This window comes from Thermobia domestica, chromosome 3, assembly GCF_964235325.1.
Source record: "Thermobia domestica chromosome 3, izTheDome1.hap1.1, whole genome shotgun sequence".
In the NCBI taxonomy this organism is placed as follows: Eukaryota; Metazoa; Arthropoda; class Insecta; order Zygentoma; family Lepismatidae; genus Thermobia; species Thermobia domestica.
The window spans coordinates 308,012,463-308,038,830 of NC_137456.1; the positions used below are offsets into that span (position 1 = coordinate 308,012,463).

General features: G+C 36.1%; 1 protein-coding gene across 1 annotated transcript in view; it reads right to left on the reverse strand.

Annotated features, from left to right (window-relative positions):
- LOC145681129 (uncharacterized) overlaps positions 1-26,368 on the reverse strand; it is a 396,245-nt gene that overhangs the window by 147,795 nt on the left and 222,082 nt on the right. Inside the window, exon 2 of the mRNA XM_081752553.1 lies at positions 18,806-18,918. Within this exon, the coding sequence (XP_081608679.1) occupies positions 18,806-18,909 (104 nt within the window). The 5' untranslated portion in view covers positions 18,910-18,918. The remainder of the gene's footprint in view (positions 1-18,805; positions 18,919-26,368) is intronic.

Consider the following 26,368-nt stretch of genomic DNA (forward strand, 5'->3'; position numbering starts at 1 on the left):
TTTGCTCTATACAACGCACTATAGAAAGTTTCAATAGGATAATTAGCGGAAGTACAGTTGAGGTTTACAGTAGACCTTGTTCTCTAATTGGGAAGATAACTGTGATTTTTTTAAAGGTAGAATGAGATATTTTTTATTGACATGCTTACTTTATTAGATATCGTCATAATACTTGTAGGATATATTAGGGGGATACCAAATCTTATTTTAAGATAGTTTGTGTGTGTCTGATAGCAGTGTTGCCAGATACAGAAAATTTTAATTCCAGATTTTAGGGGCAAATTTTGGAAAAAATTCCCTTTTTATTTCTATTATTTCCTTCTTGTTGGCTACATTCGAACAAACGTAGCAGAGTCTAGGAGTCTCATTCTTAGCCTAAGCAGTGCACCATAAAAAGTTTCACTAGAATAATTAGGGAAAGTACAGTTGAGGTTTATAATAAACCATGTTCTGTAAGTGGTAAGAAAATGGTGAATTTCTGAGGTAGAATGAGATTTTTTAAAAATTTCATGCTTACTTTGTTATATATCGCCATGATACTTGTAGGATATATTCTTGGAGTACTAAGGTTTATTTTTAGATAGTTTTCGTCTGTCTGATGGCAGTGTTTCCAGCCAAAACAATTAATTCCCGCTTTTAGGTGAAAAATTCGGAAAAAATTCCCTTTTCCCCTCTAATATTACCCTCTTACTGGCTACATTGAAACAAACGTACCACTACCTGAAAGCTTCCTCTTTGGCCTACAGAACGCATCATAAAATGTTTCAATAGGATAATTAGAGAAGTTGTAGCCCCAGCATATGTGATTTTTGCTTGTGAGGCGTAAAAAGTGTCAAAATTTCATGTGTATGACAGAATTTTTTCTTTCTCTCTTTGGATGGAAGCAAGCGACTACAGGATTTCACTGTACCTTGTCAACACACCAAAGATTCTTTTAGGTGATTTGAACCCATATAGCAGGGGTGGTACTAGATACAAAAAAAAAATTGAAATTCTGTTAGGGATTTTTTTGTAAATTTTCACCTCTACATTTCCCTCAATAATTTCCCACCCATTGGCAACACTGCAATGCAACTTACACCAAAAAATAGTCACATCTATTTTCTAAAAAAACAATGCCTTAACCATATCAATCGAATGAATGGTTTTTGAGCAATAAGTCACTAACTGGAAATGTAGGAAAACGCCAAAAATGACCTGGGGCCGAAAGGAATAATCACACAATTTTGCTAGTATATACGTACAAAGAAACAAAAGATTTGTAAGTTACGAGGGCTTCGACTCAAGTTCTGTTGATTATTTCAATAATCTGCAACGTAAATCAATAAATAATAGTTGCCAGAAAAAAAAAAAAACATTTGAAAAAAAACATGAAAAAGAACGATGTTTTTTATTGAAAAAAAACTTCACAGAAAAAAAAACCGTTTTTTTACAACACTAACTACAAGAGATGGTTTACTTTTGGAGATTAGTTTTCTTTGGGTGAAATTTTCCGAAAATATCTTATAATTTTATCCGTATTTCACAAGAAAATATTTCATTAATAACTGCAGCACAACATAACCTAGTTTAAGAAATTGGAGTGAGAAAGTTTATATATATATATATATTCAGTGGCGGATCCAGGATATGATCAAGGGAGGGGCTAAACCATGTTTACAGCTTTATCCAGTGTAAAGCAGGATTGAAGCTCATTTTATCCATTGTATACCTGAACGCCAAGGGGAGCTATAGCCCCTATAGGCCTCCCCTTGGATCCGCCACTGTATATTATATATATATATATATATATATAAAATCTAGTTCTATCATTTTTTCTGAAAATATAGGCGGAAGTATTTTACAATTACTTATCGTCTTTTCGGGTTCATAACACCCCCTTCTATACTACATACACGTGATAACTTGTAGTATTGGACTACCTCCCCCCCCTCCCGAAAAAAAGCTTGGATCCCTGGGTTAGAGACATTTCATTTAAAATAACTAAAGATATGTTTAAGTGTTTTCTGAATTTCCATTACAAGAGAAGAAAAAGGGCGGGAAGAAAATAGGGATGGATACTGCGTATATTCTGTATAATAGGATGACCATATCCTGAAATCTCTTACGATTGGAGACATGCTAGAACATTATTCTTGGTATATAAACTCCTTATTCAAAATAAGTGGGCATATGGTACATCGTTTTCGGAAATTCTGCATTTAACAAGACAAGAGGAGCAATTTCTATTGTTTTCCTCAATATATAAAAATGATCTTGAGGTTGTCAGTCTCTTCATTAGGAGAATAAACGTGTGGACCACTTAAAATGAATTTCTGAACAGTTTGGTCCAGGTGCGGATTCAGGACGGACTTCTGGGGGGGGGAGCGGTGGGTTGAAATACTGCTACTTAGAGCTCCTTTTAAGAGCTCCAAACTCTAGGATGGGTTTTATTTATATATAAAAAAAATAAGTAAGTTTCCTCTTCTGAGGGGGGGTGATCGCTCCGACCGCCCACTGGATCCGCACATGGTTAGAACTTGAGTGGAGATGGGTTTCTATAATTTCCGTTTGATTGAAATGAGTACTTTAAAGGGGAAGGGGGTTTAAGTTTTTCCTTTCAAAGAATAATGCTATAACGTATTTTTGCCGTGAGAAGAACTGAAGCGCAAATACTAATATAAGGCGCGAGACTGTAGGCCGAGCAAATGCAGAGGTCTATGCACGACGTCCCCGGCTAGCCGAAAGCTAGTACTTTAATATAGAAGCCTTTCTAATGTTCGTGTCAATAAATTCTCATGTAGTTCATTATATTTATAAATTAGCAGCAGTACTTATACCGTTAATCTGCTTATGCGAGTTTGTAAAGATGCATCCTAAGTTAATTCTATAGACCAAAGTTGATCACTTTAAGACATGAGTAGACAAGGAGTGACTTTAAAAGCAAAACTTCTCAAGCACTATTTCTGTCTACGCCATTGATCTAGAATAACACTATTTGGATTATCCATTGTTATCAAGTACTTAGTATGCAAGAAGTAACTTCCACTAAACTTGTCTTAGTTGTTGGAAAAGCGGGGAGTCTTTGTGGCCTGTCAACTAGAAGTACTGGAGTTTTGTCCCCGGGATTCTCTTCAAATGTTATCACAGAAAACATTAACGACTCTTACGAACACGAAACCAATTTGAAGGAACTAGTTTCCATTTACCTTTGAGGCTTATTTAGTGGACACCAATATTAAAACGTATTCAAAACATCCTGAGCGAAAGACCAGTTTAAAGCTAACAAATAGAAGGTAAAACAAAGAGCGTGTTTTGTTTCTCAACTTTTGACTGTGCTAGCTATTAAACTTTGGACATCAACTAAGTAAGCGCTTAACAACGAGAATTGTTTCTTTTGAATTTGAATTAGCTTTTAAGTAATAACAACTAGAAATATTAATTGAAAACTTCATTTTAAGGCTTTGAGAATTTAAGCTTATGAATGAGGGCTAAGTTACATGACAACATTAAGAGTCTTCATCCCGGCGAAATTAAAATACTGCTAATTTTACAGTAATTATGTGATATTTTCAAATAGATAAAAGATAATTGAAATATGGAACAAGAGCGCCCTAGACAATATTAATTTGCATGAGGTGCCGTTATCACAAGTCACCTAGTGGCTTTCCGTTTTCAGCTGTTTAGAAACGCGAAAATAAATGCCGATTTTCAAAATGGTTCGAAATCGAAAGCAGATAAGTGAGTCGTGATAACGGTTTCTCATGTAAAATGATATTGTCTAGGGCGCTCTTGTTCCACATTTCGATTATCTTTTATCTATTTGAAGATATCAACTGTAAAATTAGCGGTATTTTAATTTCGCCGGGATGAAGACTCTTAAGACATTAAGATCTTTACTTTAATGTGTTATTTTATTTTATTTGTAGCTATTAGTGATTGGTTTATGGTATTCACCAGATTATGGTGTAAGCTAATGATGTAAATATAATGGAGGATGATAGGAGAGCAATAAAAAGAAATGCAGACGTCTTATTAAGCTCTTACAGCGACAAGAATGTAGAAGTAAATGCAGAGAAAACTAAATACATGAAAGTTCGTCGGGATAGTAATATTTCAAATTATGGATGCGTTAAAATATCAAATAATACTTTTGATAATTTGAATACTTTCAAAATCTAGGATCAATATTAACAGACGAAAACCATATTCAGAAGAAATTAAATCTCGACTACAGTAAAAGCAAGGAATTCGTGTTATAATTCGGTTCAAAATCTCTTGTCGTCCTGGATTCTGTCGAAGAATTTGAAGCTTAAAATATATAAAACGATAATCATGCCTGTTGTTCTGTATGGTTACGAAACATAGTCACTTACTCTGAGGAAAGAATTCAGACTGAAAGTATTTGAGAACATGATTCTAAGGCGAATATTCCGACCCAGGAGGAACGGGAATAGTGAATGGCGGAAACTTCATAACGAAGAACTGCATAATTTATAGGGTTTTCCAAACATTGTTACGGTCATCAAGTCTAGGAGGCTTAGATGGTCAGCTCATATAGCCAGAATGGAAAAAAGTATGAACGCTTCCAAAATCTTAACTGGAAATCCAATCGAAAAACGACCACTAGGAAGACCTAGGCACAGATCGGAGGACAATATTAAGATGGATCTCGCAGTAATAGGAGTACAAAGTAGAAATTGGATCCAATCGGCTAAGGATAAAAGTCAATGGAGAGCTTTCGTGAATGTGGCATTGAACTTCCAGATTCCATAGGCCATAGAGTTATTTACTAGCAATTGCTAATAAGAGCTACGAGGGTCACTACGAAAGTTTTGATATACGCATTGTTGTGGCACAGTATTTGAATTCCAACAATTGCGTTCGGTAGTGGTATCCAGAGCGAAGAAGCGAAGCAAGTTTCAACTCGCCTCGCTTATCGGCGTGGCCGTATCGTCTTCACTTGTTTGTTGATGTGAGCAGTATTCGGCTGTCTAGAATGGAGCTCGAAAGGGAACATTTTCGGGGAATGATCCTTTACCATTTCAAAAGTGGTTTGAACGAGAAACAAAGCCTTGACCGTTTGCAGGGGGCATTTGGGGATATTGCTCCTTCCCGTGCTACAATTTTTCGGTGGTTTGGTGAATTCAGAAGAGGCCGGACATCGCTTAAAGATGAAAAGAGAGCTGGACGTCCGGCAACAGCTGTGTCAGATGAAAACATTGCCGCTGTGGACCAAATGATTTGAGAAAATCCTCGAACAACTTTCAAGGACATTCAATCTACAGTGAACATTGGATCGCCAGCAGTAACAAAAATTCTTCATGACCATCTTCGGCTCAGGAAGGTTTCATCTCGTTGGGCGCCTCACACTTTGACTGAACAGCAGAAGCGCAATGCTTGCAAGATTTGATTGAGGTAATTCTCGACGCGTCTCTGACATTGTTACTGGTGATGAGACTTGGATCTATCAATTTGACCCTGAAAATAAACGCCAGTCTACAGTTTGGATCTTTCCAGACGAAAATCCAACCACGAAAGTGAAGTGACCGCGAAGTGTGGGGACGAAGATGGTCGCAACTTTCTTCTCTAAATCTGGCCATGCTGCAACTGTTCCACTTGAAGAACAAAGGACTGTTACTGATCAGTGATACACCACTGTTTGCCTAACAAAAGTGTTCCAGAAGCTTCGGGAACGGCGTACTGGATTGCGTGGGATTTTGCTTCATCATGACAACGCGTCCGCACACACGGCCAACATCACAATTCAGTTTTTAGAATCTACGGAAGTCAAACTCATGACTCATCCGCCGTATAGCTCTGACGTGGCCCCGTGTGATTTTTTCTGTTACCCAGGATCAAAGATCGCATGCGTGAGAAGAGATTTTGCAGCCCTGAAGAAGCTGTAGTGGCTTACGAGAATGAACTTTCAACACTTGAAAAAAAAAAAAACACTGGCAACACTACTTCCAAAAGTGGTTTTCGAGGATGCAAAAGTGTGTACTGTGTAATGGTGAATACTTTGAGAAAATGAGAAAATGTAAGTGTTAAATTGATTTTAAGTATGTAAGTTATTTCACATTTCAAAACTTTCGTAGTGACCCTCGTATAAACAAAATTCAATCATGAATATTTCGGACGTCTTCTGTTATAAGACATACAGGGTGGACCGTTTACCATAATACGCCCTTAGAACCTTTATACTAATAGAAAAAGTTAAAATTTTGTATAATGCAGATATCTACAAGTGGACATTGTTTGACATTGCAATGGTACGAGATTAATAGTGTTACCAACTTAACACCTAGGTATATTTTTTAAGTGTCATTACGTCAAATTATAAAATATTTCAAATGTACACATTAACCTCTAAAACGCCCATTGACGCAACTGCTGCGTCACGTCTTTGAACCTCACTAGTTCAGCCCCTAATTAAGCTAAGTAGGTAATTTTGGTATCAATGTGTTCCTGCAGGATGAAGCTTTCCACCGATATGAATCTATGCACGTGGGGGAGTACTACGGCGGAAGTTTTTTTTTTTTTTTTTTTTTGCATTAGGATATACATTTGTTTAAACGATTAACTTTATGCATAATATGGTCGTATCAAAATACTTGAATTATGCGTAAAAAACAATTACAAGTGATTTCTGACCTCTGAAAAGAAAAAAAATAAATAATAAAGGATATGAATATCCATAGTTAACATCACGATTACCGATGCAATTGTTTACGCATTGACTCTATTAGCGAACACGACCGAGATAATCATACTTGCTATATATTGCAAAAAAACAACTTAAAAATTCGATGTATTTCGTTAGTTATCGTGTGGAATAACGGACGGACATAAATCACCGTTATTCGTTAAGATATTAACGGACGAACTTGGTCGAGATAATTGATTTAGTTATCTATTGCAAAACTGAAGAAAAATTAATTGAAAAATTCGATCCAAGAGTTATCGTGCGAAGTAACGAACGTACGTGCTAAGGTTACTCTCTTATAATTCCTACTAGCGCGATTGTAATAAAGACAGTTATCTAAGAGTGACTGTCCCTACTTAAACATCCCTGTGACTTACGTAGAAGATATACGAGGAACGTCCAATAAATTATCTACGTAGACAGGAAGAGAGAGGCGGAGCATAATGACACCTGACACGCACGCCAAGGCCACTGTGGGGAACCTCGCTGCGCAATTTGAGGTCAGTCGGAGCGAAGCAGTAGCAGTGAGCAGAGTGTTTGTGTTACGCCGCGAACAATGGATTTGCAGAAGTTGGAGCAGCGCTCGGTCATGAAGTTTCTCTCACTAATGACTATTTCCTCTTCCGAGACCTCAAGAAACACCAGCGGGGACAACGTTTTTCGTCGGACAATGAGGTCCAACAGGCTGTTTCCTAGTGGTTTGCAGGCCATGACAAAGATTATTTTTTCTCTGGGATTTCTTCGCTGCCCACAAAATGGCGACAGTGCGTAGACCTCTATGGGAACTACATCAAAAAACAGTGGTGACCAGGTGGGCCTATCTTTATTCCTTCCTGTATAGGTAGATAACTTATTGGACACCCCTCGTACAGTATTGCAGGCGTGATTTTTACGGGCATACACCAACACACACACACACACACACACACACACACACACACATACACACACTCATATACATACTTGTATACATACAAACACACAGGAATTATGATAAATAAATAAAAAATCAAGTGAATCCGCAACCTAACTTTAAATATTATCTAGGATTACACACAACTTAAACTTTTACTTATGAGCTTCAAGTGTGTTGAAATATCTCTCCAAATTACTTCATAATAAATTCTTCTAACCGGATCTCGCTTCTGCTAACTAAAAATTCATATCCAAACAACTTTTGACTCTTTACTGTCAGCGCGGACAAAGCAGAAAAACAGAAAACAAGGAAGAAAAAATAATAAACTAGCAAACACGTACGCAGTAGTTCTTTTCCATAAATTTATTAGAGAAAATTCCATTTAAAAAAAGGCTGTCACTGTGTTGTATAAGCAAGCTGCCAGTTTTGGAGTTGTATCTTCAAAGAGATCCTCTTTGATATGTACAGAAAAAAGACCAAAAAATTCCATTCCATTACGTGAAATAAAAAAGTATTTTAAAAAGCAAAATGCCCTTCCTTTGTCGTATAACTTTCTTTGTACAATAAATAGAAAAAGCGTGCTGCTATTGAGAGAAGATAGCGAAGTAATGAGATTTGGATTCATATACTGAGATATCTATATAAACATATACTGTAAATACATCTGGGAAATATAGTTTAGTATGAAGTTTTACAAAATGCTTAATTAAGTTTAAAAATAACTGTTAAACCAAACTGGAATTTGATTTATAAGTTAAAATTTTGTACGTTGTAATATTTCTATTAAAGAGCAGAAATCTCATACAGGGTTTCCCAGAAGTCTTAAGAGGCCCCATCACTGCGAAATTAAAATACCGCTAATTTTATAGTAATTCTGTGATATCTTCAAAAAGATAAAAGATAATCGAAAAGAGGAACAAGAGCTTGCTAGACAATATTACAGTATTTTACATGAGAAACCGTTATCACGACTCACTTATCTGCTTTCGATTTCCAGCCATTTAGAAAATCGGCATTTATTTTCGCGTTTCTAAATGGCTGCAAACGGAAAGCTACTAGGTGACTCGTGATAACGGTACCTCATGCAAAATAATGTTATCTAGGGCGCTCTTGTTCCACGTTTTGATGATCTTTTATCTATTTGAAGATATGACACAGTTACTGTAAAAATTAGTGGTATTTTAATTTCGCAGTAGGCCTCTTAAATTAGTGAGTTACTACTTTTTTATATGAAATTCTAACACGCGGACATAATAGAGGGTGGGGGGACAACAATGGCTCAGTAGTAGAGCATTTTCTCTGGTGCGTAGAGTTCTTGGTTCGATCTGTGACCAAGTAAGCTTCTGGTGGAAACATCGTGTTCGTGGATTTTCTCGTGATTCTTCCGTTTCCTCTCATATTCTCATTCCACCAATTCTTCCATCATCATTCACTTGCTTTAATCATCGTCTTTTTTACCTTAAAGGGTATAATTGTGGGACGTCAAACTGAAATTTTTCATGAATGGGTCATCCTTGTTGTATAAGAAGGCGCTGTGTGAGTTGATGAAAAAAATGCTGAGTTACCTTCGCGAAATCTAGACCTGAGTTATTTTGACTTTTACCTTTAGGGCACTTAAAAATCATGAATTACGCCTGAAGGATTATTAATGTTTTACCTGAATCCAGGATTAAGTACGGTTATCGGTGTATTGACACTTCATCATCAACTGAGTATTATAGACACACGGAAAAGATTGTTGTTCTAGGTTGATTCCACTATTATTAACATGGCGTTAATGAAAACACTGGTTCTTTGCATTAAGAATAATAAGAATCCTTTTGGACATGTTTCATTTAACTTCCTACGTTCCCATACTTTTGTTACACCCTGTCTATATAACACTATGAAAGCAGACATGAAATTTAATGTTCTGCACTAAACCCTAATTAACCAATCAAAATTGAAAACAGAAGAATTACAGTATTTCCGTAAACAAGCGCCATTGACGTAGGTAGTGGTAAAATTTTGAAATATACACTGTATCCAAGGCTTTTGGACGTCGAAATGTATACAAAATTCAATATATTCACATGACTGTATTATCAACTATAGTTTGATTGATGTATAAAGGAGTTATGTTAGCTACATTTATATGTCCAAGAGTACTTGAACCGTTAAAGATATTGAGAACCACTGTCGGACAAACACTCAGTAATACCTGAATGTAAATGGAACAGATTGTTTCCTCAATTTCTTTCCTTCGAAACGCTTTTGACCTATAATAAGCTAAAACTTTATCTTAGAAATGGGTTAATCCTTTCTGAACCCAGATCATTTTTGTCGTTTTCCTACATTTTCAGTTAGTGACTTATTGCTCAAAAACTATGTACTCGATTGATATGGGTAAGGCCTTGTTTTTTTAGAAGAGGGGTGTGGCTATTTTTTGGTGTAAGTTACATTGCAGGACTGAAAATTTACGAAAAATTCCCTAACCGAAAAATTCCCTAACCAGTGCTAGCACCACTGTTGTCGGATGGGTCCAAGTCACCTAAAAATTTCTTTGATGTGTTGACAAGGTACAGTGAAAACCTAAAGTCAGTCGCTGGCTGCCATACAAACAGAGAAAGGAGAAGTTCTCTCTCTTTGTACATTCGGAATTTTTACACTTTTCCCGCCTCAGAAGCAAAAATCAAGTTATGCAGGTGTTGCAGCTTCCCTAATTGTCCTATTGAAACTATCTATGGTGCGTTGTGTTGGCCGAAATTGAGGCTTTTAGATACTGTTACAATGTTTGTTACAATGTTTCCAACAAGAGGGAGATTATAAAGGAAAATGGAACATCTTCCGAATTTTTCACTTAAAATTAGGATATAAAATTTTCTGTGGCTGGAAACACTGTTACCAGACAGACTAAGACCATCTTAAAATAAACTTTCGTACACCACTAATTTATTCTACAAGTATCATTTCGATATCTAAGAAACGAAGCTTGTAGTTTAATAAAATGGTAAAGAGAAAAGTATAAAAAATCAAGGTTTAGAACCTAAATTCGAATTTTTCGTGCGCCCCCTAATTACTCAATTGCACCAACTTGTACTTGTTTGTCCAGTAAGGACTGATGTTCGACTGGCGTAAGTTGATATACGTTCGTCCGTATAGGTACGGATTTATAAACAAAAATTTCGAAAATTTTGAATTTTCCCCCAAATTGAGGGAAATGTTAATTTCTCTAGTTGACAACACTGCACCCAAGACGGTCCAATTTATGTTAACAATTAGGTATCCAATCTGAGGCATCTACCTGACAAGTCTTAAGTAGATTTCTCTACAGCGAAGGAAGCTACAAGCAAAAAAAGAAAATTCGAAATCCGAAAATTCTCGAATTTTTTATTTTGAACTGAAATTTGTAAAGGAAATTCGACACCCAGAAGAAAAAGAAACTAATATGATGAACTGTGATCCAACCATATTTGGCAGAAAAAATATTCCGATATCTTAATTAGTGTCCACATAGGAGCGGATTAAAAATTTGACATACCCGTGTGTGCCAGTTTGGCCACCTGTTTCCGAAAGGGTTGAATAATTTCGAAACTAAGACAGTGCTACTACATACAAGGCCTATTTTTTTCAGACTCCGCTAAGCCACCAGTAGAATTACGTGTTTATTGGACATCCCTTTCCCCCTACACACACATTGATAGACGGACCCTGCCGTTCCTCATTGTGAAGTAGCGACTATATCGAGAGCAATCGAAGGCCTACCAATTCCAATTCGATTCCTCCAGGCGTTGACCTTGAAATTTCAGGGAACTCAGCAGACAGTTCAGAAATCATATTCTATGCCTTTTATGAACCATTTGATTTACGCGTTCAACAAGGTCATCTGAAACGACAGTTTTCCACTCTTGGCCGCCATTGTCAGCCACATCACCGACTCCTTCTTTCATTTCTCTGCAGACTTACACATACAGCCATCACTTATACCCATAAAGTTCCCGCCGTATTATTACTCATTGGACGATGAATTGCGGGTGTATTATGCTCTTTCGCCTGGAAAAATCGAATTGCATCATGTACTTCACACTTGGCGGGCGCTTCGATTGCACCGGATACGTTTTCAAACTTGCTTCTCCATAATGATTGAACAGAAGAGTCTGACTATTCGACGGGGCGAGGGGTGACGTCCAATTAACAGCTTTATCCTATCCCCGTCTCGTTCTTTAGTGACTTAACGGAGATTACAAAAAAAAAAAAAAAAATTCTCGTACTTCTCACACACACAACCTTTGTAAATACGGGAAACATACAGGATGTTTCAAAACATTAAAAACGAATTTTGAAATTATATCTATGTCGTATTGTGGATGTTGAGACTGGTAACTGAGAGTCAGCAATGCAGAGATATGGGCGTATACAGACTCTTCCGAAAGATTGGATCTGATCTTTTGGGGATTAAAAACGATAAAGGTTAGGGATATTGCAGGACAAAAATAACTGATATAAGTAGGGGGAAATGTTATGGATACCTAAACTACATCGTTCGACATCTTGATTTCCGCATTTTTGGAATAATTGCATATGTTTCAAATAGAAATAGCATTACATATTATATAGCTTTGGGGCTAAATCTTTCGGGGGCAAACTGGTAAAATTAGTTTTGCAAACGAAGAGTAGTACAAAATATAACTTTTTACCTGTTAGACAAATTTTAAAAAAACTAATTTAATCAACAATGGTTTCCTTGGCTAATTCTCGTTCTAAAAAGTCTCACAGGCCTCTATTTACGTTTCATAAACTTACAGTGGTCCGAAAATTTAAAAAAATGAAATGAAATCTTTAAGTTTAACGTTCCACGTTTAAACCGGTTAGGCAAAAGGAGACCGTGATTACGAGAAATGGATGAAATGGTGGAATAAAGAGTGTGGGAGGGTACGGGAGAACCCTGAGGAAATACACGAGCACGGTGTTTGTCCACCACAAAGTCCAGACGGCGCGAGCTAGGATCGAACCAGGGACTCTAAGCACCTGAGATGAATGCTCTACCACTTAGCCATCGCGCACCCGTTAGAAAATTAAGTATACCAAGATGACAGACGGCTGATAGATTGGAGTTTTGCGTATCTTTTTCAGCATCGAGGCTATATGAGTCAGGGCCTACTTACTAAAGAGAAATCCGAACCAGTACTGAAATTTGTTCTTGAGGGAAGTACACCACCAGGAATTGAATCCGCCAGCACACGTACAGAAAGCACATGTGTTACTCACTCGGCTATGAAGGAATATAAGATGGCAGATGATATTGAGAGTTTACCCACAACATTTTCCGCCATCCATGTCAGTGATTTTTACCCTACAAGCATGTCTAGCGCTTTGATTTCCCCAAACTTTAAAAACATCTTTTAGAACTTCACATCTGTTCAAGAGCTCCTTTGTGACTAAGCGGTAAGCGTACGCGCCTTTGGCGTGGAAGATCCGGGTTCGATTCCCGGCAGGAGCTCATATTGTTCGGATTCCACATTAATTAGTAGGTCCCGTCTCATATAGCCTCGCTGCTGAAAGGGACGTTAAACTCAAAAGTCAACTTTCATCTGTCCAAATTTTTAGAACATCCTATGTATCTTTTTACTATGGCTTCACCGAGCTAAGTTCCATACGTTAAAAGAATTTATAAGAAATAAGGAATCACCTTTCAAAGTTTGTTCATAACCTCTCTAAACATTTTTTTAAAAAATAGTAACAGATTAGTTCCGTTACGTACGAAATATTCTAAAGCAATATTTTATGTTATTTTTGTTATGGTCCATTGCCAGTGTTATGTAAGGTCAACATGACATGTTGGGAAAAGAGAAAGAAAAAACAACATCGTTGAACTGATGGAAAATTTAAGAGCATACATTACTGAAATTCCATGCGAAGTGAAATCTAATCTGAGCTGCGTGAGAGAAATACAGAGCAACCCTTCAACACTTAATACACACTAGTTTTTTTTTTTTTTTTCAGTAAACTGGATCATGTTTTTTAAGTGCTGTATTTCTCAGTACAAGAAAATAATATAAAATTCACACAATTACTAGTTTTAGATTTCTACAAATTATTGAAACGCGTAAAAAAGTAGCGACGTAATGACCAGTGAACAACAAGTAATACCCATAAAGAAAGAATTGGAATAGAAAAGGGTTATTTTTGTAGCGAGAAGTCCCGTTGTGTAGCCAGAAAGGACTAGCAATGTTTCTGCTACGAATAGTTGAAGTCCTTTCGGATATATATAAAAAATCTTTTATAAACCCTGTACATGTTACTAGTGTAATATTTTGGGTTCACTCGAGGAAACGGTTCTACCGAATAGGAAATTTAAAGGTAAAATATGATGTGAAACATTTTTCGTGAAGGAATGTGTGTGAATATAAGTATTTATTGTCAATGCACAGTATATTGAAATGAATTTTGGGTGATAGTGAAAGTATTGTATATGTAATTCTACTCTCCACTATCCTCGTTTATGCATATACTCACCGTCTCTGACGCGTCTACTCCCTACGGATGCACCCCCTCGCTCACTATCACTCGGGCTTGCTGTGCTCCTGCCCTGACTCGGTTGCATGGCATAAGTGCTCTTTTAGTTTCAATCTAGCACAAGATGTTACATATTTGATGCACTGTACTTTTTATCCCATACGTCCACACTGAATTCATACAGAGCCATCCTGAAGTCAATTTGCAAGTAGTAATGGAGCTCTTCATTTAGTGCATGCTTTGCTAAAAAAAATACAAAGCTCTAACTTACCCTGAAAATGTGCAAAATTTGGTAGAACCGTCTGCTCGAGTAATGCCAATAATTTTTAAGGTTATATTCTTTATTTTATTGCTATTAACGACGATATTTAATTCAACTTTCTGTGAACCATTAACAAAGAAGAAGAAAAATTTCGATTATTGTTTCCATTCTTTTTCAAAATATTGCTTGCTGTTAATTAAAGACAAAAGGAAGTAATAAAAGCAAGGTACTTACTGTACTTTATCCATGCTCTGGTCCATGACTGACAGAAGATACCTAAGCAGGGACAGGACTCGTCTGTTTTGTTCGAGATTCTTCATGTGTCTATCCGTTCGCAGCAGTGAATAAAACTAAATCATTAGTCATAGAACAAACTGAACAACTTTTGATCAAAATGGTCACTTTGGAAGTTCCTAACTCTTGTCATAATCGACACAGTAGAAGCAATACCAAAATATTTATTTCAGATAACCACTTTGTGCATGTGTGTTTTTTATTGAATGTCTAAGATATTGGAATTTTCGGCTTTCTATCCGCATTTTGTTTATTTAATTCCGATATTTCAAAAGCAATTTCCTTGTCACAGTTCAGTTCTTTAAGCCACTTACTCACGATTAAAACTGGCCTATTAAGTTACTTACCAATTGAAGTGCATATTGTAGCCTTATCACTTAGTGCATGTTTGCTACCTTGCTGCCTTGCAATATCTATCAACCGTTGATAGAAAACAAAACCAGTTTTGCACTTTTATGTACCAGTTTATGGGATTAATATTTGGTTCCGGATAAACTTAGAAAAGTATTCATATAAGTATTTATTTTAACGAATCTAATTTACCAAACCTCCTCTGCCGCTGTGTCCGTCCAAACTCCTTTATATATTTACCCTCTCTGTCTAAACTCCTTTGTATATTTACCCTGTTCATGTGTCTGTCCAATTTTCATATATTTAACCTGTCTGTCCTTGTGTCCGTCCAAACTCCTTTATATATTTACCCTGTCTGTCTGTCTATGTCTGTCTAAACTCCTTTGTATATTTACCCTGCCTGTTCATATGTCTGTCCAATCTATTTTATATATTTCCCCTATCTGTCCTTGTGTCCATCCAAACTCTTTTATATATTTACTTTGCCTGTCCATGTGTCCGTCCAAACTTTCTTTTATATATTTACCCTGTCTGTCTGTCCGTCCAAACTCTTTTATATATTTACCCTGTTTACCCATGTGTGCGTTCAAACTCTTTTATATATTTAAAATGTCTGTCTATGTGTCCGTCTAAACTTCTTTATATATTTACCTTGTCTGCTGTATGTCCGTCCAAACTCATATATTTACCCTGTCTGTCCGGTTGTGCCTCCGAGATACAACAAATTTCGAGATTAATTCAGAGATTAACAAAATGTGTGTATTAGTTGAATTCGAGATCAATAGTATGTGGCTTTTGAATATTATCGGGAATTAAATAAAAGAACCGTGGATAGAAAACCAAAGAACTCATATCTTTCAACAGATTTGAATAAATAATTAAATAAATAATGAATAAAGAGTTATTTCGTTCTACATGACTTCTACTTTACACATTTAAAGATGGATCAGTACTTCGGACAAAACTAAAACAGAAAATGATCAGTGTTTAACATCAACTATTTTTAACAACAATAAAACGACAAACATTCAATATACCTATTACAATAGGACTAATTCGTTCCTTTTAATGGATTTTCCGCGCATGAATTTGCTCAAAAGACCTTCATAATTTGAAAGCATTGAGTAAACAACGTGTAACTATAGATATCATTACCTAATAGGAAAGTTGAATATTCTGATCTTCAGTGTATCTTTTTTTGCTGAAAATGTTCTGTTTTATCAGATAAATAAAAAGTTTATCTTGATGCTAAGAGCTTACCATTTTCTGACTTTAGTATCCCTGCCATTACCGTATTTGTGGCTCTCAAGAAAAGTGACCATTTGCTGTTCTAAAAATTGTTCAGTAATAAACGTGAAAACCAATTGTAAAAGTAAGTAAAATTATAGCAAAATTGTAAATACATATAACTCTAATGTTGATGTTATCAGTTTGCTGGTGCTAGAATATTGAAAACAATACACATCTACTATGTTCTATAATTGTAAACTATTATGATTTAAAAAGATTGTTATTGAAAAAATCGTCATTCTTATCTGTAAAAGATTTCCTTTCATAAATTTTCGCTTAAGAAAAATAAATCTATTGTCTCTTATCTATTCATGTAATTACTAAGAAATAATTAATTGAATTGATATCAAAATTGACTGATACTTTGATATGCTCCTATTAAGGTCTAGTAGAAAAGCTGAATGTTTAACATATGAAGATAGCCTACTTAAAAATCTGTCGGTTTTATCTCACTTCTGTCGAAGGCCGTACCCAGAAACTCTCGAAAATTATGCTTTCAAAATAAACTTATGAGTTCCATTTTATCCAAAACTCGTCTTATCTACAAAGGCGGGAGTAGCTTACTGGTAGAGAGGCCATTTTTTTGGTGTGAATAGTCCCTGGTTTCACTCTCATATTACGTGAGTTCGTTGTAGACAACATCGTACTCTTGTTTTCTTGTTTCTTCCCGCGTTCTCATTCCACACTATCACTACTCATTCGTCTCTTTTAGCTTAAAGGACTTAACAACGGAAAGTTAAATATATTTTTTCGACTTATTAACATACGCACAAGAGCAATTCAAGGTGAGATACGGAGCTTAGTAGCAAAGCGCTCACCTCTGGTTCTAGTTGCTGGTGCTCTGGCCCTGGTTCTAGTTGCTGGTGCTCTGGCCCTGGTTCTAGCCCAAGGCCAAGTGAATTTAAGGTGGACAACATCGTGGCTATGAGTTTTCTCGGGGTTTTTATCGTTTCCTCTATATTCTTATTTAATCAATTTAGCCATTAGCATTCACTTTCATGAGTCATCCGTCTCCCTTATTCTAAAGGGCATAACCTTGGGGCATTAAACTAAATATTTCATTCCATTTCATTTAAAAAAATCTCCAGAGGGTCCAGTGGTTCGGTAGTAAGTTTCTTTTCGTTTTGAAATCAAGTTAGTTCCTATTTCTATATATTTCATTTAGAAGCATGTTTATCCGCGAAGCACTGACAATGTCATCGCCGACTTCGGTGTAAGAAACAGCTTTAAAGCTCCGCTGCATAGTGTCGCTACTGTCAATCATAAAGGAAAATAGTATACAGTTATATCGCATGGTGTCGCTGCTGTCGGAGGTAAATGTGAAAAATCAATTAGCAAATTAGCAATATTGTATAGGTAACAACAAAAGACAGTTTGTACGTAGTACCAAGGTTGCTCACATGCGGGCCTTAGGGCACAGGTTGCATGTGGCCATGATATTTTGGGAGTGAGATACAATTTTTTTAAAAATTAAAAATGGTACGACCGAACTTCAAAAATGCAATGATGCTTTTTAGAACGGTAAAAAGTTCCGGAATTGAATAAGCAACTAATCTTGTTTTCGTAACTAACCCCAATCTTCTCGGCTATTTTTTGGAGGGAGGATTGTATATATATTTTGGGGCCTTGCGCCCAACTACTTGAGTGCACCGCTGCGTAATATGCTTGTTTAAACAAATTTCATTTAAAATTTCGTATTATAATTAAATTGGAATTTATCCCATATTTGTTACGGAGAATTTGTAACGCGACACTCATTGAAAGATTGAAGTAATTAGAAAATTGAGGGCAGATAGAATTGTGAACAGATTTGAACTGCGAATTTTTAAAGAAAGAAGAGTTTTAACTTTTATTAAATAAAATATTAGATCTGGTTTACGATAAGGGCCGCGCTGAATCTGTGGTGCAGCGCTTACCATTAGTACATGGGATCTCTGGTTCGATCACAGCTCCCACCAAATGGGCTTTGTGGTGGGCAAAAACTATATGCCTGGGTTTTGCCCGAAGTTATGTCATTTTCTCTCACTTTCTTAGCATCGTAATTATCATCAAACTCATAACTAGAATCTCCTTTTAACCTTGGTGCATAATCATAGAATGCTAAACAAAAAAAAAAAAAACAAAAAAAGTGGTTACGATAAACAGAAAACTCCTTGACTTTGATAAAGAAAAAAACTACCGTGTCTTCGACCATTTCTTTTCCACCTTCCTTAACGTTATCTACAAGGCGTCATCACTGCTTCTGGGTACGACCTTTACTACTATTATATTAGTATACATTATATTAAAAAGTTGCCATATTAATTAAAATTAGAACAATTTAAACTGTTATTGAAGTATATTTCAATGACTAATTGCATTAATTGATTGATCCGTGCCAAAACTTTATTTCTTTTCTGTCCGCATGACTGCTATTGTGAAACTGTTTTCTATGAGCATTGTAATGTTTGAGCTATGAATAATATTTGAGTCTTAACAATAATGGTTTATAAAGAATGTTGATTGTGTTTACCTGTCGAGAAGATTTTCTGATGATGTGTCATCTTCCGGGGTCGGAGCAGAAGCTGTCAGAAGAATAAGACCAAAAATGACGAACAATTCTCGCCTGACTTCCATTCTTGCCGTCTGCACGAGAAAAAGAAAGAAAAAATGATTAGTCAAGGAGACGCCTTACAGTGAGTAAAAATATGTGCCAATCAGTATTGCCATAGATGGCGCATGTTTCCTCTATATTTTTAAAATATATTTTAATTCGCTCTAATATAGTTAAACTCAAGAACAGTGATTCTCAACCTGGGTGATGGGGAGCGTCATGAGCAAGGAAGAGGGCGCAAGATACTGACAGAAAGAAACTAATATAAATAAACAGAAATAATACGAATGTTGTACTATAAAAGAGGCATCAAGTTAAATACCGTGAAAACAGAAAATGCTAGTAACTATCGAGTAAGAATTGTGGTTCCAGGCACGTAGCAAAGGGGGCGTCCTGGAGGTCCTGGGAGTCCAGACTTCCTCCCCTTCGAGACCAGAAATAAAAAATAATTAAGGAAGGATGATACAGAATGAAATGAAAAAAAAAGAAGGATCAACGTTAAAAATAAACTACAGGAAGCTTCTATTTACTTTTTCTTATAAGGAGATTTGTATTATTTGCAATAGATGGTAGCGAAGTGAGGGAAGAGTCAGGGAATTTGAAATTTCTAGAAAAGTTACGGAATTCTCAGAATTTCTGCTACTAGTCAGGGAGATTTCAAGCTTCCGAAAGCACAGTGCCGTTGTTAAGAGCATGGACATTTTTTATTATAATTTTTCGTCATCGCATAATTGCAGTATCAAACATGTTATTTCAAAAACAATTTTCTACTGCTCCTTTAACCTGTCATTTGGAACAGACAGTAGTTGACGGAATAGTAAAAACAAAAATTTATGTGGAAAGGAAGTTCTGTTAACATTTGATTCAACAGAGAAAGGAACGCAGATATTGTAAAATATTGTACAAGATATTATTGAATATGTACTTTTTATAGTATTGAATATGTACACTCATGTCCAAAATTATTGTCGCATGTCTATAAATATGTTGTTGTAGGAATATAATTGATAACGAATTCGCCCGGTATTTCTTATAATGTTGGTATGTGTATAATCAGTAAAGACATGTGTGTGGAAAATTTCATGTCAAAAGAGCAGTAAATAAGAACAATAAAACGAAAATAAAACTTTTATACGCTTTTATAATGAAACTATAATTGTTTAGTATGGAAATGACTGGTGTAGCCTAAAGATCTGGTGTTACACTTCATCTGTACTCTTTCTTTTCTTAAAATAATAATAATAATAATAATAATAATAATAATAATAATAATAATTTTATATTTTTCTTAGAATATAGATGACGGAACTTAACAATTAGATATCGTTTCTCGGCTGTAGAATTACATCGGATCAATCGTACATAGATGTAGCCTCTTATAGTATTGGACCCTGCTCCCAAACTTTGGACTCATCCAACAAAATTTTCAGGGTGTGTGCCTGGTAAATACGTCAAATATTCTGTAACGATTCTTCGCATGGTCATTTCTATTAAGACTCATGATAATCTTGTAAACAAAAAAAGTCAAATTCTCACACTTTTGATTGATGGCATCATATTTTGCGGTCTTTAAATATGCTATATGTCTCCATTAGGAGTCCGAAGATTCTAATAGCTCTGATGTGTCCTCTCTTACTCATTTCTATAGTGACTAGTGTATGTTTTGGTGGACAGTCCCCGAGTTCAATTCCAGGTGGGAGAGCATCAAACAGATTACAGTAATATCCTTTCTAGACTGTAAATCTCGTCTTATGTAATCTAACCTCTAACAGAGAACGTAAATACAAAATAAACAGTCATGAAGTGTCTCGAGGCAACATTGCATAAGTACTTTGACAAAGATCGTAATTAAAGGTGCCTCTCAACTATCATAATAATTTGATACATTGCATGTTGCGTGTATACTTTTAACAGTTCACAAAACAGCATATTTGGTAATTCAAATGTACTGTACTGTACTGTAAGATAGGAGGCTTTTGCAGTCTAGTGGAGATTCCATTTAGTATATTGTCGTGAAATTGGTGGTGAGTCTGCAGAAAGACAATGGCATTCAACAAAATTAATGAAGATTATATTGAATAATCCGATATCGACTTCAGAATCTGAAAGTTATTATTATTTTTTTTACCATATTAAAGGATATAAAGACGTTTAAAGAGTGCCGTAGCTCAAAATAGTCTCAGTGCATTGGCTATAGTATCAACAGAGAAAAAAAAAGTAAAAACTAAACTTCAGAAGAGTTATTGACAAGTTGATTGGCCCAGAAGAACATCAGAACTGATTTCATATACGAATGAAATGGAGCATTTGTTTATGAATGGGTACTTCTTATTATATGTAAATATATATGGTTAATTTCATTGATTTTTATAGTTTTTTATTTACAGTAGTGAAAGAATTCTAGAATTAGAATTTTCTAACGGCTATGAACTACCGAAAAATCATGTCACGAGACGCCACTGCATATGCCGGCTAAACCAAAATTGCAATAAGTAAGTTCATTAAATGCTTAAAAATTAACGAAAGTTATTAAATTCAAACTCCAAATTGCTCAATTTTATGTGAAGTAACCAGTTCCAGATTCTTTACATTTTTGACGAGCGATAATGTCAAGCTTTAGAGTACACGTACTCCAGGAGGGTGCACATAGAAAAAACCGTTCTCCGGACAGCGGTATATTGTACAAATATACGGTATCCTCTTGCTTACTATAGAAATCAGTACGGAGCATACGTTATCCGTATCTACATAGTCACTGCCCTTAGATGTTACATCATGTCGTTGCAGGATGTCTGACATCTAACAGTTTTCCGTATATCACATGTATATACTTATGTTACCTTCGTCAGCTATATGTTATATACGTCCATTTGTATGTGAGATCCTGACCGCCCACATTGTTTCATACAGAAAGTACGATGGAACGCTTATACAGAAAGTGTTATAAAACATGCGTTTTCAGTTATACGTCTGCTGTACGTTAAGTCCAAAAAGTACAGGAATTACGCATGTAACCTATCTTTTTAAGTACGCCACCTACATTTTTTTCTCAGTGTGCCTGGTATTTACATTTTCAAAAATTGGCAACCCTACTTGCACCGATATATCTAAAGCAATAATGGGCAAAATACAGCCCGCCAGTATGTTTTATCTTACCCACGTTAGAAACTATATTTTTAAAAAAATGTTTGATTTTATCTTTTGTTTTTAGCTCTACTCCTAATGGGAAGAGCATAACGCCATCTTGATAAACAGAATCAAAACTTGAATTTCAACTGTCAAGACATTTTATTTAGCCCTTTGTTTACTAAGTCTCTTCTACAATGTAAAACCATTGGTACCGGGACGATTTGTTTTTTTTTTTTTTTTATTTTTTTTAATCCAGGTTTAATCAAGGATCTTATAAATAGAGGATCTGCCCTTACAACAAAATCGTGAAACCATACATCACAGTTTCAGCATCCCTACTCCGCCCAATAGGATCGCAATGTTTTGAGCCAACAAACATGGCGGAAACGAAAGTAGCCAATCAGACGATGTCGGAAACGAGAGTAGCCAAGCAGACGTGCCGATGGTCGGTTGTTTTTTGGCTTCATTATTTAATAGGATGAAGATATATATGGGGCAGATCCTCTATTTTATAAGATCCTTGGGTTTGATAGAGTTACTTTCAAATATTCGTGATTCAGGTCCTAATTCACGTAGATACATGAAACAAGAAGTCAAAGTAGAACAAAGATTAAGAAAATGTATGACATGCCCAGATTCAGTTTACTGTCGCCTCAGGAGGGGGGGGGGGTGAAGGAAAAGAAAACGTCCCCGAGTAAAGTTCTTATTTTGTCCTGGCCCTTGGTACGTTATACAGTAGATTTGTCATCAATAAACTAAAGGATAAACATCAGGTACTTGAACAGAACAGCAATCTAATTTCATGATACAGGAACTATTCTACTAGTGCCAAGGACACGTGAAAAGTATTTGTAGTATAAAAAGTGAATGAAGAAAGATCTATAAGACTGTATAGATAGGAACTAATGTTGTTGACAGTCACAGTGGGAGTATAATGAAAACCATGGATGGTGAAAACACATTTTTTTTATTTGTAGATAAACTAGTTCCACGGTCGAGAAACCAATCTATCAAATGGATTGACATTGGTCCTGGAATTTTCGTATCTGTTGTTCTCCAGTGATTGGGCTGTCAGCCTGTCGAGAGACCAGCGTCAGATATCCAGAAGAAGTCTCCAGAGGTAAAGCATGAATGTCCACCAACCGACAAGTAGAAAACATACGCACGAATAAGCAAGTCTCCATGGAAAAGCCCAGGTTATCAAAACCGCTTTCAATTACCCTTCCTCTTAACTAAAAATAGAATGTAATGTCCATTGAGGGATACAGAAGAAGGAGTAATTTCATGTAAAATGTGAATCGCTGGAACCAATCAGAACACAAATCTCATGAAATAATATGAGGAACATTGAGGAAAACAGATTTACTTTAAAGCACTCATTTTTATCTTGTTCTTAAAAGAAAAAAAAATAAGAAAACACGTCTTAATATGTTATAGTGCATTTCCTGCCGACCTCAAACGTCACAAACAGTTTGATTTCTCAATAGCCAGAATGTGTTCTCATTCGCAATCAACTAAACCATTACATTTGAAAATATGAACACATACAACTACATAATTTAGCTTCATGCTTCCGAATTATGCGATGCAGACAAATAGGAAGTTTTATACAGAGTGTTACAAAAAAATTGTCACAATATTTTGAGAACAGATTTCTCACATCAAAATAAGAAAGAAAAAAAGTTAATATGTACCTGTGCTCAAAAGTGGATAGTTTTGGAGTTATAGGGTTGCCAAAAAAGTGAAACGAGTGAACTTTAGAAGTTCATAGCTCCACTACTATGGAACCTATCGTAGTCGGGTTAAGACATCACTGAGGAACTGGTATGTGAACTATCCAAATAACCATGTTTAAGAATGCTCCAGTACTTGCACACCAATTTTTAGAGAGGTAGGTGAAGAGTGATCAAGTGTTTCCAAACAGCCTCTCTAAAAATGATTGGGCAAGTACCGTAAGTTCTGAAAGATGGATATTTAGATAGTTCACATACTAGTCCCTCAGTGATGACTTGACCCTATTACGATATCGGTTCTATAGTAGTGGAACTACGGACCTTTCAGGTTCAGTCTTTCACGTTTTCGGCACACCATAACTACAAAACCCTGCACTTTCGACTACAGGTTCGTATGAACTTTTTTTTTTTCTTATTTTGATGTAAGGAATCCTTATATAACGATCATATTCCCCTGTCGATAGGTATCAGCCGGAACAGACTTCGGAATCGATTAACTATCCCAAGAATATATTGTATCTAAACCCTCATTTCTGTACTTAAACCGGAAGGAGTATAAATTTACAAATACTTCCGGTTTCAATCTTAATTTTCATAGGACAAAAACGGTGAAAGAAAGATAGTTGAAAGTACCTTTTAGATATGATTGTAGCGTTCAAAGAATGAGTGTTATTTCAATCTTTAGCCCTTTATTCAAACCGGAAGCCTCGCAAATCTACGATTTCCGGTTTCAACACTGATCGACATAGCGAGAATCGGTTTCTTGATACGGATTCAGTACCGCAAGAATATGTTCTACCTTCCAACTTTATTCTTCTACTGCAACCGAAGCAATAGAAATTTACGACCACATTCGGCTTTAAAATAAACTATTTATAAAAAAGCACTATTTGTAATGAGCACTTATGATTTAGTTTCCACAAATCTCACAGCCCAGATAGCACGAATACTTGCGGCAATTTTTTGCTTCGTTTAGTGGAGCAAACAATCTGAAAGTTTGCGAAGGCAAAATTTCTTAATATTTATTAAAAGCTTTCAATATGATCTGCAAATTTTCGCTGATTTGTAAAAATAAATTCACCACTGCAATTAACTTGCATCTTTTTTGAAAATATAGCGTTGAAAGTTTGCCGTCGCAAACAGTTTGCTACTCTGTAAAAAACTTGTTTCGAAAAACTTGCTGAAAGCAAATATGTGATGATATTACCGAGTGCGCGCGCATCGTACCCAGAATTCACTGCGCTACATCAACTGTGACAAAACAAGCGGGAGGTGAGAATCGAGAAAAACCAATGCACCAGAGGACTCCAGAATAAACTCACTGGTCTCTTATCAGATGTTTTTATTGACCCAGGCAGCCTGACGTTATTTTGTGAATGTGTGTGAGAGATATGATCGTTGAGTAAGTAGATAAATTGCGATATCCTTTGTCTGTGCATTTATCGTTCGTAAGTTTATTATCTTTGGCAAGTACCTAAAGATGTTTAATGCTTGCCACTAAGAAAAGACGGATCCACATTATAAAAATTTTGATGTTTCATAAAGTTAGGTTTCACTTTATAATTTTGCAGCAAACATTACCTGATACATTTACAGCAAACATGATCTTGCGATCGTGAAAACACTTTCTGCAATGTTGCTGCAAACCTTTTAATATTTTCACCAAATTTATCAGCTCATTTTCGGAAATTTTGTCAAAGAAAATTTGCACAAAATATTTGCAGCAAAGTCCTGGCAAACTTTGTTGCTGTGCAGTCGCAAACATTTCGTTTGTATTGGCAGATGTTTTCATTTTCTGAGGCAACTTTGCTGCAAACTCAGCCAGCGTCAACTTCGTTATTTGCATTGAACCTTCGGCAAATTTTCTCATTTGAAAAGGAAAGTTTTTTGCAAACTTTTTAGTTTGCCTTTGCAAATTTTTAAACATTTTTAAAAATTTTTCTGTGCTATCTGGGAGGCGCTATATGTTTGACATTTTGTTTTTCTTCTAATCCTGTTCAATATTTTAACGTATTCCAGATTTTAACGTTATTGAAAGCTAAATAATTTTACAAAATTATCAAGAACGATTACAAAATGTTACTTCAGTGTACAATGTGAACTTCAGAAACTTATCAATTAAAAACATATTATTATTAGTAGTAGTATTATTACTATTTAAAAATTGCGAACTAAATGCTGTATCTGAAATCTCAGAAGGGGCAGAGAAAAAAGGACGTATGACCTATGAATGCGTAGGGGAGAGAATGTGAAATAATAGGGTACACGAAAGGGGTGCCAGGCAAACAAGGTTGAGAACCATTGCTATATACGGGGACACGGTGTGGCCCCGCGTAGCGGTCGCTAACGCTCTCACCTTCGGTGCGAGTGGTCCCGGGTTCGATTTCCGGTGGGGGCACTCGGTCGAAAAAGTGTCAAAAGCTTTTTCAGGCCAGCCATCCTGTATGAGGTTTTCCTGGGTTTTCCTCATCCCCACCAAGCAAATGCCGGGATAGTACCTCAGTTACGGGTTCCAGGCCTCTTTCTTCCCTTTCCCCAGAGTGTGGTAACCGAGGGATGTCATCCAGGCCGATAGCTAGCCCAAAAATGTAGGGAGGGCCGGTAGAAGTTAGGGAGCCCG